This window comes from Eptesicus fuscus, chromosome 4, assembly GCF_027574615.1.
Source record: "Eptesicus fuscus isolate TK198812 chromosome 4, DD_ASM_mEF_20220401, whole genome shotgun sequence".
Lineage (NCBI taxonomy): Eukaryota > Metazoa > Chordata > Mammalia > Chiroptera > Vespertilionidae > Eptesicus > Eptesicus fuscus.
In genome coordinates, this window is record NC_072476.1 from 107,141,703 (window position 1) to 107,158,013 (window position 16,311).

Here is a 16,311-nt window from a genome sequence, read left to right on the forward strand (position 1 = left end):
CCCTCTCCCTTCCTCTCTGTAAAAAATCAATAAAATATTTTTTTTTAAAAAAAGAATTTAGTAGACACATTTAAAAAAATATACTAATGTGTGTGTTTTTTTCTTCCTTTTAGGACAATAGATCGTTCTGTTTTTAAACCAATTGTTCAAATAGCAGTGATTGAAAACTCTGAGTCACTGGACTGTCAGTTATTGGCTGTCACACATGCCGGTATGTCTTTATTTATATGTTTGTTGTTGCTTTTGTAACTTAGTAATCCTCAGAATTGGAAATCCATGATTAGAAACATGAGAGAAATTTTTACTTCTGTATCAACTATTGAGCCATATTAATGTTTATAAAATGAAGGATTTGGAAGACTGGAGGATTCCTCGGTTCTGTTTGCTCATTTTTTAGATGGAAAAGCAGCCTGGAAGCTAAGGTGCCAACAATCGGGGACGGAGCCTGGGGCTCACCACTTGGAGTGGCAGGCTCTTCCTGCTGAGATTGTTGACTCACCTCTCACTTTCAAGTGGTCTTGTCATAGAAATCCACTTCTCCTGTAGTACCCCGGTAACTTAAGATCAGTCAGGAGAGTGATGTGGCTTTAACAGAGTTCTGTTTCTCTTTGGAATTGCGTTAGTAACAATACATGTACCTCAGGTCTTTTATTTTCTGTTACTGATTTATACTTTTACCCATCATCAGGTGTAAGGTTATATTTCAGCACCTGCCCGTTCAGACAGCCATTAGCACGACCTAATACATTGACACTGGTTCATGTCCGCTTACCTCCTGGGTTCTCAGCATCTTCCACGGTGGAAAAGCCTTCAAAAGTACATAAAGCTCTCTATAGTAAAGGTAAGTTCGAAAACGCTATCATATTGAAGACTGGATTCTTAAAATTATAATTAGAATGCACTGAAGCATTTGAAAATAAAGATTTTTCAATAAAATATAGAATGTTTTGATTTCTTATTCAGGAACTTTTTTTTAATAACATTTTATTTTAAGCATTTTCAGTTGGTAAGTATATATGCTAAATTTTAAGAAATCTTCTTCTACCACCTTGATATAAATTACTCTCAGTTTTTCACACGCTGGTTATACATTTTAATTAATTATGGTCCCAATGGACTTAAGACTGATATCTCTAAAGTCACTATAAAGGGAGCTAATTAGTGGGAGGAGCTGGAATTGAGCACAAGAGAATATATTTAAAAATCAAACTGATGTCAGCTAGTGTTGAGGTAATGCTCTTATAATACATTTATCTCTGCCGTTCCACTGGGAGCTACATCTTTACTATTTATGATATGTTTCAATTAACCAATATATAAACTGTATTTCATTGAATATTAGATTGATTGTAAGTCACAGAATTTATGTATTAAACATGTTTTTAAAATTAGTAATTAAACTGATAAATCCATTGATGGCAAAATATATTCTAACTTTAGAAATGTCAAAGTCTGAAAAAAATAAGTGTTTACTTGAAAAAAGTAAAGTAGAAGACCTGGAACATTGAATAATCCTACCAATAATTATAAGTTCTTTTAGGGCAGTGGTCGGCAAACTGTGGCTCGCGAGCCACATTCGGCTCTTTGGCCCCTTGAGTTTTTAGCAAAGGCCAGCTTAAGAGTACCCTAATTAAGTTAATAACAATGTACCTACCTATATAGTTTAAGTTTAAAAAATTTGGCTCTCAAAAGAAATTTCAATCATTGTACTGTTGATATTTGGCTCTCTTAACTAATGAGTTTGCCGACCACTGTTTTAGGGGATTTATTTTCATTTTTGTAACTTACCTATAATGATTAATGCTATATGTATATTAATGTTAATTGTTAATATTATTTAGGATGCATATTATTTGGCATCATAAGATTTTGTGTGTTAAACTTTTAGGTATTCTATTGATGGCAGCCTCAGAAAATGAAGATAATGACATTTTGTGGTGTGTCAACCATGATACATTTCCTTTCCAAAAGCCAATGATGGAAACCCAGGTAAGTTATCTTGAGAATTTAAAGAGCTTTCTTTGTAATTTTAAGTGAAGAATAAAATTGTAACAAATTTTACCTTTTGATTTATTACTGTTTGCATCTAACAATCTCATATGATTAGAAATCATAATGGGGAAAAAAGTGTATCCTGTTAATTCTTTGTTTTTTCTCTGTGAAGTTAGAAGTCATATTAATCATTAAAAATACCTTTAAAGTAAACTTTGAAACCATTTTAGTATATTTTTCATAGTGAACCCAAAAATGCACATATCTTTTCTGAATTATCTTTGTCCCATTTAAATGTATTATATTTTTAGTTAAAATGAGGCCATCCATTGTAGTTATGACTTAGGAATTTATATTAATCTCTTTCATTTATAGTCCTTCCTAAACTAAAAACTTAATCTTTTTATTATAGAAATTTGCAAACATGCACAAAATAGAGAAAATGGTAACTTGAACCCCACATTAGCAAATTACCAACATTTCCCCCATCTTGTTTTCTCTTTCCTACATAACTAAATGTACACATACATATACTTGTGTTTTAAAAGCAAATACCACCATGTACTCCCTGAGGTTGATGTTGAGGCTCTGAGTGAGGCAGCGACCCTGCTGTCCTAGCCCAGTCCCACATCTAGCCTGCCATCCCAGCCCCTGAGGACCTAAGGGGAGGCCATCCGCTCCCTCCCCTTCCTGTCCCCTATCCCACCCCCATCGGTCCTAGATGCCCTAGCACAGTCCATGTTGCCTGCCCAGGGGGTGCTGATCAAACAGATAAACCAACTCCCACTGGGGTGTGAATACTCTCTTCGGAACCATTTCTTTAAAGTCATTTTGGTTCCAGCTGTCACTTCTGCTTCCTGGTTATTCTCCAGCTTAAGTCCTTTTGATCAGAGCAGTGAGAAAAGGTGTGTAGATGGAGGAGGAAGAACCCAACCCCCAGGATGGGTTCACGGTTTGTAATGGCTCCAAGTTTCTGACCTGGACCAAAGTTGCCGGGGTAGGAGCAGAAGGTTGGTTTGGGGTCAAGGAGCACCTTTCTCAAATTCTTTCCTTTATCCTTTGGACTTCACTGAGCACCTACTGTGTTTCATTCTGTGATAGACTAAGGGTTCAGAACTTAGTAAGGTATAAACCCTGTCCTGATGGGAGTGCAATGTCAGTGGTTGAGGTTTGCATTCTGGCTCCATTTCCTCGAAGCTATGGCTCAAATGACTTAACATGTCTCTGGCCCTCAATTTCCTTGTCTTTAATAGTTATAGTTCCTACCTGTATGGGACTATTGTGGGATTAAATGAATTAATGTATGTAGCACTAAGAACACTACCTGGTACGTAGGAAGCACTCAATAAATGTTAACTTTTTTTTAAGCAAATACTTTATATCTTATTTCGTTTATATAATACTTTAGTTCTTTTTAAACAAGTATGGACTTTAAAAATATATATATGCATATACATATATATGTGTGTGTGTGTGTGTGTATATATATATATAGTTAATAAACTTTAGCCAATTTCTGATCTCCCAAAAACAGCTCTAAAAGACATTGGAACAATGGGGAAATTCAATATTGTCTAGACATTAAGTTAGAGAATTGTTAATATTCTTAAATGTTATAATAGTATCATGGTTAAAACTTGCTTATGTTTAGGAGATGCATCCAAAAGTATTTAGCAGTGATATCATATCCATAACTTTCAAATGGTTCAATAAAAGAAAAAAAAAGAAAGCAAATATGGCAAAATTCTAACAATTATTGAATCTAGGTACTGGGCATATGGATGCTTGAAATTTTTTACAATAAAAGTATTTTAGGAGATTAAAACATTTTTTTAAGAAATATCTTATCTTTGAAGAGAGTAGAAATCTACGTGTCAGCAAAATGTAAGCACCGAACCTACGTATAGATCAGTCGGTCCTGGAAAGATGGTGGAAGGTAGTTAGTGTTTGGTTATGTCAGTCGGTCCTGGAAAGATGGTGGAAGGTAGTTAGTGTTTGGTTATGGAAAGAATAGTAATTCTAGTAAATACTATTATAGTTTACCAGGAAAAATTTCCTTTATCCTTTGGTATTACAGAAGATGCCTGATTGAAATAATTAGAAAATTAAACACAGACTTTTGAGAATATTTGTTAATGTATTAATTTGTTAAATTCTACACTTAATTACAGATTCTGTATAATTTTTCCTTTTTAAAGGTTTTCCTTAATATTAACTTGAGTACTATTAGTATTAAGTTTGTTTCTTTCATATAGATGACGACCCGTGTCGATGGTCATTCCTGGGCTCTTTCTGCAATAGATGAATTGAAAGTTGATAAGATAATTACACCTTTAAATAAGGATCATATTCCAATAACTGACTCACCAGTTGTTGTACAGCAGCACATGTTGCCTCCAAAGAAATTCGTTCTCCTCTCAGCACAGGTATGTACATACTCTATTAAGATGAAGACAAAAAGAAGGGACGCCATATTTAATGTTTTTATATTCAGAATAGTTGCTTGGTAGTCATTTACTTAAGTACTTGGAAATGTTTACTCTTTTTTTTTTTTTTTTTTAATCCTCACCCGAGGACATTTTTCCATTGATTTTTAGGGAGAGTAGAAGAGAGAGGGAAAGATAGAGAAACATCGATGTAAGAGAAACACATCCATTGGTTGTCTCCTGCATGAGCCCTGCCCAGGCCCTGGTTGGGGAGGAGCCTGCAGCCAAGGTGCCCTTGATCGGAACTGAACCCGGGACCCTTTGGTCCGCAGGCTAAGGTTCTATCCACTGAGCCAATCTGGCTAGGGTGGGAATGTTTGTAAATCCTAAAAATTCAACAAAGGGTATATGTGCATTTGTAATTTGGATGGATGTTGCCAGACTTCCCTGTACACACACATAATGTTAAGTGCCTGTTTCCTCGCATCCTGTCCAAGTACAATATGCCATCTTGTTAAGAGTAAGATCCATTGTCATTTTAAGTGCTTATTTTTCTGGGAACCATCTTTCTATTTTGTACATACTTTCCTGTTGAATTGTCTTTTTTATTTAATTAATAAAAGCTCTTTGTGTATCAAGGAGTTTGATACATTTATAAGTAGTTGAAACTTTCAAGTTATCTTTTAGGGTTTATGTGATAGTGAAAAACTCACTCTGAGGTTCATAAAAGCATTCACCTATAGTTTCTTTTTTTTATTTCATCCTTTAAATCTTTGATCTGCCTGGAATTTATCCTGGTGTAAGGGATGAATAAGGATCCAGCTTCATTTTTTTTCTAAATGAACATGCTTGTGCCAACATGATTAAGACAACCCGTGTCAATGGTAATCTAACTTTAATCTTCTAGTCGGAAGGACAGCTTTCTTAATGCATGGTAATGGCACATGCTGTACTATTGTGTGTGTCTGATGGAGCAGTGTTTTCTTACTAAATTTGTTATGGATATATAGATTTAGTTTAGGTTGGGAGTTGAAATGTAGATGCTCTTTTTGACTAGTTTACTTTGATTATTGTATTTTTTGTTGTTGGTTTCGTTGATTTTATTAAATAAGATAACAGGGTCAGTTATCAAACTTGGTAAATTTATTATTCATGTTGTTTTTATTTTTTTCAACTTTGTAGGGGAGTCTTATGTTTCATAAACTTAGACCAGTAGATCAACTGAGGCATCTACTTGTGAGTAATGTGGGTGGAGATGGAGAAGAGATTGAAAGATTCTTTAAATTACATCAGGTAATTATATGTACTTTTTTTTTTTTTTTTTTTACTGTGATGATAATTTAAATAATGAAACAATGGGAAAGATAGCTAATTTTTGTTTGTTAGGACCAAAAATACTGTAACAGGTAATCTTACCAATCTTTCCTTCTTTACATTAACCACTACATATGCACTGATATTTGGGAGCAGTTCTAATACATTATAAGTTTAAAACCAATACTTTTTTATATCCCCTTTTTCATATCAATTGATTTCATTAAGTCAGCAAGTATTTATTGAGACCTGCTCTCTGCCAGGCACAGATTTAATCACTGGGTACGGCATGAAGCAACACTTAAATGTTACGCTTAACATAAGGGAAGATACTCTTTTTATACAGGAGGACCAGGCTTGTGCCACTTGCCTTATCCTTGCGTGTTCCACGGCCGCCTGTGATAGAGAAGTGTCGGCGTGGGCTGCTCGGGCTTTCTTCAGGTACCTGTCAGTTTGCTCTTGCTCTGGGCCCCTTTTTAAATGGTTGCTATGTTGGTGAGTGTGATACTTGAAGGGCTTGACAGACCATTGAGTTACTAAAATTTGTTTGCACAAAGGTGAACTCTGGAAAGATTATAATGCTAATAGAAGCAGCTAATTAATTAGCAGGTTATGCAGTGTTACCCATTCTTCTGTCTGGTCTCCTTTCTACCTCTTTCTACCTCAGCTACTCTCTTTTCTGTTTCCCCACTGAGCCACTTCTGCGATATGGGTCTTACTGGCACTGAGATTTTGAATCACTCCAAGGAAACTTGGTATCAAACAGATACTTTTATTTGGAAAACTTTTAGCTAAGGATAAGAATTTGAAATGTGACTTCTTTAAAAGAATTTTTTTAAGTTCTGTCTGTAATCTAGTATGAAAATTATAGTACCATATCTCATTAAGTAAATTCTTTGTTTTGCTAACCTTTTATTAGAAATTGCCAGTCCCTTATAATTCTGATAGAATTTCAGGTCAACTTTTACTAAATATTTTTTAATGTATCTGTATACACAGGATGAGCAAAAGTAATACAAGAAAAACTCTGTACTCAAAACTGTAAACCTACGCCGAAACCGGTTTGGCTCAGTGGATAGAGCGTCGGTCTGCGGACTGAAAGGTCCCAGGTTCGATTCCGGTCAAGGGCATGTACCTTGGTTGCGGGCATATCCCCGGTAGGGGGTGTGCAAGAGGCAGCTGATCAATGTTTCTCTCTCATCGATGTTTCTAGCTCTCTGTCTCTCTCCTTTCCTCTCTGTAAAAAATCAATAAAATATATTTAAAAAAAACAAACTGTAAACCTACTTTTGCTACACCCTGTATTTCACTGTAAACACAATACCTGTATATTAAAGTCTCTAGTGTTTGAAGCTCTATTTTGAAAGCTAAGCAGGCCTTAGAACAATTCCAGCCTTTAAGGTGGACTGTTTCACTGAATAAACTCAGTCTGTGTTGTCATCGACAGGTACGGCGGTGAAGCACAAATGAGATTTCCAGCCACTCTCCCCACCCCGAGTAATGTTGGTCCCATCTTGGGCTCTCCTGTCTATGCTAGTGAGTATGAAACACTGAAATGAAACTGTTTCCAATAGAGTGAATTGTAGAACCTTTAATGGACAAAGCTTTTCATTATATTTTACTTACTGCTGCTGTATTGGTGAATAATTTTACAGATATCTGACTCTTAAAAGTAATGGTATATTGAGTTCTTAATGTATATTAGGAAACAAAATAAGATGTGACAAATAGTGTTTACAGAACTCATTTGTTATTTAGCCAAAAGGAAAGAAATGAATGATTTAATAATAAACAAACTCCCACCTCAATGTTTTCCAAAGTGGGAATGTTAAAAATTACTGGGAAATGAGTTGAGTCCCTAATTCTTGAGCACAGCATGAGTGGTGCCACTCCTCACTCTTTATGTTTAGAAACAACTTCTGTGTGTAATTTTGAACAAATTCAAAAATTGGGGAGTTATTGTCTAAATCTTCATATTCTTATTTCCTTGTAGGCTCTCCTTTTCCTGGTGGTGGTCAATATCCAAACCCGTCCTTGTTGGGAACACCAGCTCAAGGTGCCTCTTTTCTTTAGATCACTACTGCTGTTCTTTATGAAGGGCTAGCCTTCTGTCTTGTCACTGAGGCGCTTTTCTATCGAAATAATGTGATTTCAAAGAAATGACATGCAGATCCTGGCTGGGTAGCTTAGTTGTTAGAGCGTCGTCTTGATTACGCCAAGGTTACAGTTTCTGTGTCTGGTCAGGGCACATACAAGAATCAACTAGTGAATGCATAAAGAAGTGGAACAACAAATCAATTTCCCTCCACCTCCAATACCCCCACTTTCTCTTTCTTTCTAAAATCCAATCTAATAATAGAGTAACATGTAAATTACCATCACTCCGCTACGCCCACGATTGGGCAGCGGGAGGCTGGGGGGCGGGACTTGGGGTGGCCTATCCGGCCATTGAGAGGCACGGATCCGCTGCCACTGAGGGGGGCTACCCTGCTGTTGAGAGGCGCAGGGGGCGGAACTCCCGCCCCCTGTGCCTCTCAACGGCCAGATCCACGGCCGCTGAGGGGGCCTGCCACGGACACCCAGCTGCGCCTCTCAACAGCAGGGTAGCCAGGTGTCCGCAGCAGCCCTCAACAGCAGGGTAGCCCCCCTCAGCGGCCACGGACCATCAAAAGTGTGGGAGCTGGGTGCCTGTCTGCTCCAGCACCAGCGGACAGGCACCCAGCTCCACCGCGAAAAGCGAAAGTGTGTAGGGGACCCTACACATGCATGATTCAATCATGCACTGGGCCTCTAATCAATAATAAAATAAAACAAGTGACATGCAAGCAACTATTGGCATTTGGCTACGAATATCTTTACTTCGAAAATCTTTACTAGTACCTGATAGTACCTGGAAAGCCCCTTAATTGGGTACCAAGATTTAATTACCAGCCATGAAAACTGTACAGTTAGTTAGTTTCCCTTCCAGCATTAAGGAGCAGTGATGGCAAGCTGTCTTTCCATCCTGCATTGCCCATATTGGAAAGCCTACATGGCAGCACCCATTTAAGTCTCAGTCTCTCTGTCAAGAAAAATCAAATATCTGTTTATTCCAGTATTTTTGTAAATGTTTATTCCTATGGGTTTAGATACAGCAGACTTGGGTTGTTGAGAATGTTTATTGTTCGATGTTAAGATCTGTTTTTCTTATGTGTGTAAAGGTGTACACCCTCCTGTCATGTCTACCCCAGCTTCAGGGAACCCAGCCATTCAGGCCCCAACTATGAGCTACATGGCTGGGCCAGAGATTGTGTACTCCGGAAAGCACAATGGCATATACATTTACTTTTCTCGGATCATGGGGTAAGTTTTTCATGGAATACCTGACTGTTGCTCATCTTAGCCTAGTTTGTGTCATTGACTATTTTTAATTCTGTATTTGGGACTTCATTTATTCCTATTAAATTGTACCTAAAGTTTAATTCACTTTCCATTAATAAGATTGTTCTCTAGTATTCAACTTCTTTATTATCTAACCATCTATATTTCTGTATTTGTTCATATATATGTATATATATTCTACATAGCGTTACAAGCCCCATAACTCTGTGACATGTGCCTGCAAGTCAGCTACACAGTTCCGGTCACGGCTAGGCTCCCTCTTGGTTGTGCAGTCACTGTGAGGTTGAAGAGAGCTCTCTCCCCGTTGGCGGGACTCTCACATGCTTCCGGTCATGTTTCTATGCTGGTCCGGAGCGGTCTCAGCTGGAGCAGCTGGGCTGTTCCACGTGCCTCTGATCCTCCAGCAGGCAGCCAGGGATTTTCACGTGGTGGTAGCCAAGTTCCCTGAGAGAGCAGAGACTCGCAGAGCCTCGGGATGCCTGTGCTCAGCACCGGCCTACCACCGTTTCCACGTCGTTTACTTGGCCGACCCAGGCAAACCCAGATTCAAAAGGTGGGGCATGGGCCCCTCATTATGAGAGCAGCATCAAAGTCAGCTGAAAGGGGATAGGCACAGGGAGGGGTGAAGAATAGCAGCCACTTTTGCAATCAGTTCTATCATATTATCTAGTTAATGGTCATACTTAGTATGTATTTTTCTTAGATTTGAGATGTATGCTTTCACTCTAATTATTTGTTTAGTGTTTTGAAACAGTGCAGAACCCCTTTATAAATTTGTTTTTGCATTATAAGCTTCCTTGTTTACAATTCATTAACTAAGCCTTTCAACTTAGTTAAGTAAGTTAGATATATCAGCTTTTAAAATTTCCCTATTTTCATCTTTCCAGATAACTTAATACAATGTTAAATGAAACGATGACTACATTTTAATAAACACATAGAAGAAATTTACTACATATTGTAATTATTTTTATTCAACTGCAGCATAATTATGAAAACATTTTTTGTTGCAGAAATATCTGGGATGCTAGTTTAGTTGTGGAAAGAGTATTCAAGAGTGGCAACAGAGAGATCACTGCAGTAAGTGTGGTCCATTGTTTGTATGTAACCAGGTTGTTATTGATGAGTGAGTGTAGTGTTGCACATTTCTTGGTGTTATACACATGATGCAATGGTTATTCTTTTACATTTGTGTACTTGTCCAATAAACTGTCCAGTCCCTGGATTAAGTCTCTGCTCTAACCCTTATTAACAGATGAGTAAAGTCCTTAGCATTTCAGAGCCTGATACCTCTTTGTAAAATGAGAAAAATCATATATCTCTCTCAGGAGGTTTTTGTGAGGGTTAGAGTAAGTCCTACTCAATGTTGCTCAAAGCTACCATTTAAATACTTTGTTATTATATCCAGTCATGGACCCAGTACTAATTTCTATGTACTTGCCTACATTCTAGATTACTTTGAGAAAGCATCTTATAGAACTATGTATTATCATAAATTGAGGTTGTAAGATTTTTTTATGTGGAATATGAATGCAATTTATTTTGAACTTATTCTTTTTTTAAATGAAAAGATACCAAATATCTTTTAAATTCTGATGATCTTTTTCAGTTCACATTTCTAAGAATAGGCATGTACTTATTATAGTATACTAGAGGCCTGGTGCATGAAATTCGTGCACGGGGGTTGGGGGGTGTCCCTCAGCCCAGCCTGCACCCTCTCACAATCTGGGACTTCTGGCTCCTAACCGATCGCATGCCTGATTGTCCCTAACCGCTTCTGCCTGCCAGCCTGATCGCCCCCTAACCGCTCCTCTGCTGGCCCGATCGCCCCCAACTGCCCTCCCCTGCCAGCCCCCAACTGCCCTCCCCTGCTGGCCTGATTGCGCCCCCAACTGCCCTCCCCTGCCGGCCTGATTGCCCACAACTGCCCTCCCCTGCTGACCATCTTGTGACTATGACGTGAGGGCATCGCACGAGGACCACCTAGGCTTTTATTAGTATAGATTATTCCATTTATATAAAGTTTGAGAACAGGCTACACTAATCTATAGTGATAGAAGTAAAAAAAAGTAGTTGCCTGGAAGAGGGAATGAGTAATGGGGCATTAATGAACTTTACTTGAGTGTTGGAAATGTTTTATACTGTAGTATGGCTATGACTGTATTAAAATGCAAAAAGTTAATAAGATACTCAAGATTTGAATGTTTTACTGTCTGTAAATTATATCTTAATCAAACCAGAGTAGGAGGGTAGGGATGTGGTACCTAGCCCTTGATTTTGGTCACCAACAGTGAATTGATATAAGAAATAATTTTACTGTTTATGAAGTTAGGGTACTTCAAAATTAAAGTTTACATTTAGTTATAGATATACTAGTACAGTGTATGTTTTTCATATATATGCCTTTTCACTGTTTCAAACTTTTGAAAATACTTTCTTTCTTACAGATTGAAAGTAGTGTTCCCTCCCAAATGCTGGAGTCGGTGCTGCTGGAACTAAAAGGCTTGCAAGAATTTCTAGACAGAAACTCCCAGTTTGCGGGAGGACCGCTAGGAAATCCAAAGTAAGAATAAAGGGGATTTATTTACCCTTTTTTTTTCCTATTCTTTTTTTCTCCTGAGGTATAATTCACATATTATAAAATTCATCCTTCTATAACATACAGGTCATTGGTTTTTAGTATAGTCACAAGGATATGCAGTCATCATCCACCACTATCTAAAATTCTAGAATATTTTCATCACGCCAGAAAGAAACCGTATACCCATTAGTAGACACTCCCTGTCCTAGTTCAGGCTGGAGTAACAAAATCACGTGGGCTGGCTTATACAACAGACATTTATTTTTCACAGTTCTTGGGCTAGAAGTCTGAGATCAGGGTGCCAGCACATTCAGGTTCTGGTGAGGACCCACTTCCTGGTTTACAGACAGCTGCCTTCTTGCTGTGTCCTTACATGGCAGAGAGAAAATGGGAGCAACTCTCTGGTACCTTCTTATGGGGAACCAATCTCATCATAGGGCTCCATTTTCATGGTCTCATCTAAACCTAATTAGCTCCCAAGACCCCACCTCCCAACACCATTACTTTGGGGATTAGGGCTTCAGCTTAGGAATTTGGTGGTACTCCAACATCTAGTCCATATCACTCCTCCCTCCCCCTCCCCCTGGTCCCTGGCACTAATGTACAGAGGAAAAATATTTGCATTTTCTAGTTCATTTATATGAAATATTCAGAAAAGGCAAAATAAGTTTATAGACACAGCGGGTAAGACGAATGGTTGCTTAGGGTAGAGGTGGGAGAAAGGGGGAAATGGGGATTGACCGTTAATCAGGGGTGTTCTAAAATTGGATTGTGGTGATAATTGTGCAACCCTATGAATTGTACGCTTTAAATTGTTGAATTATGTGGTGTATGAATTATATAATGCTGTGAAAACACAAGCACACATTCTGGAGTTTCTGTTTCAGTGCTACCGCCAAAGTGCCGCAGAGGCTCATAGGGTTCATGCGTCCTGAAAATGGGAACACCCAGCAGGTGCAGCAGGAGCTGCAGAGGAAGCTTCATGGTGAGTTACTGCTTCTGGTCACTCACTGTGCACGAACCTAGTAAAGAGTTCTATTAGTTGAATAGAAAATAATGCACATCTCTCACTAAGATCTTGTTTGTGGTAACAAATATTTTTTATTAAAATATCAGTCTGATTAGGGAAAGTGGACAGTATGGATGTCATGTATTTTCATAACTTTCAGCCCATTTTTTCCCATCCTCCAGAAAACATGATACACACCTTTTTTTCTTGGAGTTTTTTCATTGTAATTTCTATAACATAAATTTACCATTTTAACTACTATTAAGTGTGTAATTAGTGGCATTTAATACACATTGTGCAAACATCACCACTATCCATTTGTAGTAATTTTTTCATCTTCCCAAACTGAAACTGAATCCCATGAAACAGTAACTCCCCACTTTACACTGTCCTCAGCCCCTGACGATCAACCTTTTTTTTTCTGTCCCTTGAATCTCCCTACTCTGGGTACCTCCTGCAAGTGGAATGATACAGTATGTACCCTTTTGTGATTGGCTTATTTCACTTAGCATAATGTCTTCAAAGTTTATTCATGTTGTATCGCATGTCAGAATTCCCTTCTGTATTTAAAACAATAATATTCCGATGTGTATATATCACTTTTGTTCATCCATCCTAGTGGATACTAGGATTGGTTTAACCTTTTGAGTACTGTGAACAGTCCTGCTCTGAACATGGTATACAAATGTAACTTAGAGTCCCTGATTTTAATTCTTTTGTTAAATACCCAGACGTGGAATTGCTGGGTCATATGGTAATTCTATTTTTAGTTTTCTGAGGCACTGACATATTGTTCTCTATAAACGGCACCATTTTACATTTCCACCAGCAGTGCACAAAGGGTTCCAGTTTCTCTACATTGCACCAGTTATTTTTCAGTTTTTAAAATAATATCCATCCTTATGGATGTGAACTGGAACCATTGTGGTTTGATTTGATTAGTGACACTTCTTTATAGAGTTAAAAATGTGAATCAAGCCCCGGCTAGTGCGGTTCAGTTGGTTGGAGTGTTGTCCCGTACACTGAAAGGTTTCAGGTTCGATTTTTCTGGTCAGGGCACATACCTAGGTTGCAGGTTCACTCCCAGGTCGGTGTGTATGTAGCTGTTTCTCACATTGATCTCTCTCATTGTCTGTCTTCCTCCCTCCCCTCGCTCTAAAATCAATAAGCATGTCCTCGGATAAGGATTTTTTTTAAAAGTGAATCCGGTTTTTGGTTGTGTTTTTATCTATTTAATAGTAATAACTAAAGAAAGAGTAAGGGAATTAAAAAGTTCTCATTATCATCAATTATTCCAGATATGAATTGGAGGAATAATGAATTATTGCTTAAATTTTGCCTGAGATTTAATTTTTTTGTTATCTTGTCTTCTATTTTTTGAGCCAATTATTATATTTGCTCATTAAGACCCGAGGTACTTTCCTTCGTGCTGGCCTTCGTTTTCTGTTCACTACTTGTAAATTCTTTTTTCAGTACGTCAGTAAGGCCTTCAACCTGACCATGCAAGCATTATGCTGAGGATTTACACAAATAGGAGCATTCAGATTGCTGGCAATAATCGCTGAAATGACCCCTTCGTAGAGCAATCTGGTAAAAATAGAATTACCATATGACCCAGCAATTCCACATCTGGGTATTTTAAAAAAGACCCCTAGTAAAAGCTGAGAAAGCCTCTACACTCACAGCCAGCAGTTTCCCTTCTAGGAGCACATCCTGGAACAGTCTACCTGACTTTTTCTCACAGTAAAAAACACATCTTACATTATGACCCAGGTGTTTAAAAGCAAACACACAACTGAAACAACATTTTAGGAAAAAACTCTACCTGTTTTACACTCTAAATTTTTCCCTTTTTTATTATATTTCCTCTTTAAGAAAAAATAAAAAGCTATATTGAGTAACTGAATTTGATTTTATGACTCATCAATGCATCCTAGTCTAGGTCTAAGAAACTCATTCCTAGCAAAACCTCACTGCACTTTCCCAGAGACCTTTGATTTTATGACTCATCAATGCATCCTAGTCTAGGTCTAAGAAACTCATTCCTAGCAAAACCTCACTGCACTTTCCCAGAGACCTTTTCTAAGGGTATTTTATTGCTATAGTTTTAGTAGGAAAACTGGAAAAAATACAAATATATGTCAGGTGGACAGTGGACCTAATTGTAGCCTCTTTGCACAATAGAACACTCAGCAATTAAAATAAACATGCTAGATTTATATTTATTGCTATGGCTAGCTTGCAGAAATATAACTGATGGAGAAAGCTATGGTGTAAATAAATTATTTAAAAACAGCAATGCTGTTATTTATGTGTACACACACAAATGCACATGTGTATAATAGAGGATAAGAACATGAAATCAACAACTCGTGCTCATGGTTGCCTGTGATGGGGGAGGGAGAGGAACAATGAGGATTTCACCTTAATAGTTGTTTCTATTTGAGGTAAAATGTTGTACTTGGAATAAAACAACCTATGTCGTTTGATAAAACTTTATTAATTGTATTTGTAATTAGAGGCTCAAGTGAGTGAAAAGATTTCCCTTCAGGCGATCCAGCAATTGGTCCGAAAATCGTACCAAGCTCTGGCTCTGTGGAAACTTCTTTGTGAACATCAGTTCACGGTCATTGTAGGTGAACTTCAGAAGGTAGGGTGTTTTTGTTCCTGTAAGACCATACCGTTAATCCTCGGCTCGGTTTGTTTTCTTTGGAGTGAGCTTTAATCTTACACTTCGGTTTGGAGGGGATCATTTCAGAAGCATTTAGGTTATGATGAAATGAGTATGTCATAGGAAGAGTGCACTAAAGATTGAGGGCTTCACTTTGTTAGAGCCTCCATTTTTTTGTTTGTTTTTATATTTTTATTGGCTTCAGAGAGGAAGGGAGAGGGAGAGAGAGATGGAAACATCAATAATGAGAGAGAACCAACCATTGATTGGCTGCCTCCTGCAAGCCCCACCCTGGGGATCAAGCCCACCACCGGGCATATGCCCTGACCAGGAATCGAACCATGACTCCTGGTTCATAGGTCGATGCTCAACCACTGAGCCACACCAGCCAGGCAAAATCTAATATATTTCATATCAAAATAATTTTCTCTTATCCTTCAAAATCATTCCTCTAGTTCTTTTCAGTAAAGCCCAAAGAATTGTTTTGTTTGGTGTTTTTATTTCTTTTAAATACATACTGTAAAAAAACCACCCTTAAGATAATTATGAAAACTTTTCCATACCAGGTAGAATAAGTTCTGTTGGGAGGTAAAAAGAAGTATCAGCCCTGGCCAGGTGGCTCTGCTGGTTGGAGCGTCATCCCGAAGGTCTGGGGTTTAATTCCTGTCAGGCACGTGTGAGGCAAATCACTAAACAATAATTTATTCTAGTAAAAATTACCTCAACAATTTGAAACTCAATTTTAACAAGCAGATTTGTTGAAAATGAGATTAAACTCCAGCACTAGAAAGCCTTGAATAACAGAATGCTAACTTATTTTGGAAAAAGAGACATAAGCCCAAGTTTTTCGATGTAGCTCATTGACCGTGTTCCTGGTCGTGGCTGAAGTCAGGAGACCTGGCTCTGGCTCTGGCTCTGGCTCTGGCTCTGGCTCTGG

General features: G+C 38.0%; 1 protein-coding gene across 3 annotated transcripts in view; it reads left to right on the forward strand.

The window, feature by feature from the left end:
• NUP155 (nucleoporin 155) overlaps positions 1–16,311 on the forward strand; it is a 44,154-nt gene that overhangs the window by 12,914 nt on the left and 14,929 nt on the right. For all 3 annotated transcript variants that reach the window (XM_054715317.1, XM_008155587.3, XM_054715316.1), the window contains exons 10-22: positions 114–211; positions 689–841; positions 1,889–1,989; positions 4,248–4,418; positions 5,601–5,711; positions 6,079–6,173; positions 7,180–7,268; positions 7,726–7,788; positions 8,933–9,074; positions 10,127–10,193; positions 11,561–11,676; positions 12,582–12,679; positions 15,223–15,353. In XM_054715317.1, coding sequence (XP_054571292.1) covers positions 114–211; positions 689–841; positions 1,889–1,989; positions 4,248–4,418; positions 5,601–5,711; positions 6,079–6,173; positions 7,180–7,268; positions 7,726–7,788; positions 8,933–9,074; positions 10,127–10,193; positions 11,561–11,676; positions 12,582–12,679; positions 15,223–15,353 — 1,435 coding nt within the window. The remainder of the gene's footprint in view (positions 1–113; positions 212–688; positions 842–1,888; positions 1,990–4,247; positions 4,419–5,600; positions 5,712–6,078; positions 6,174–7,179; positions 7,269–7,725; positions 7,789–8,932; positions 9,075–10,126; positions 10,194–11,560; positions 11,677–12,581; positions 12,680–15,222; positions 15,354–16,311) is intronic.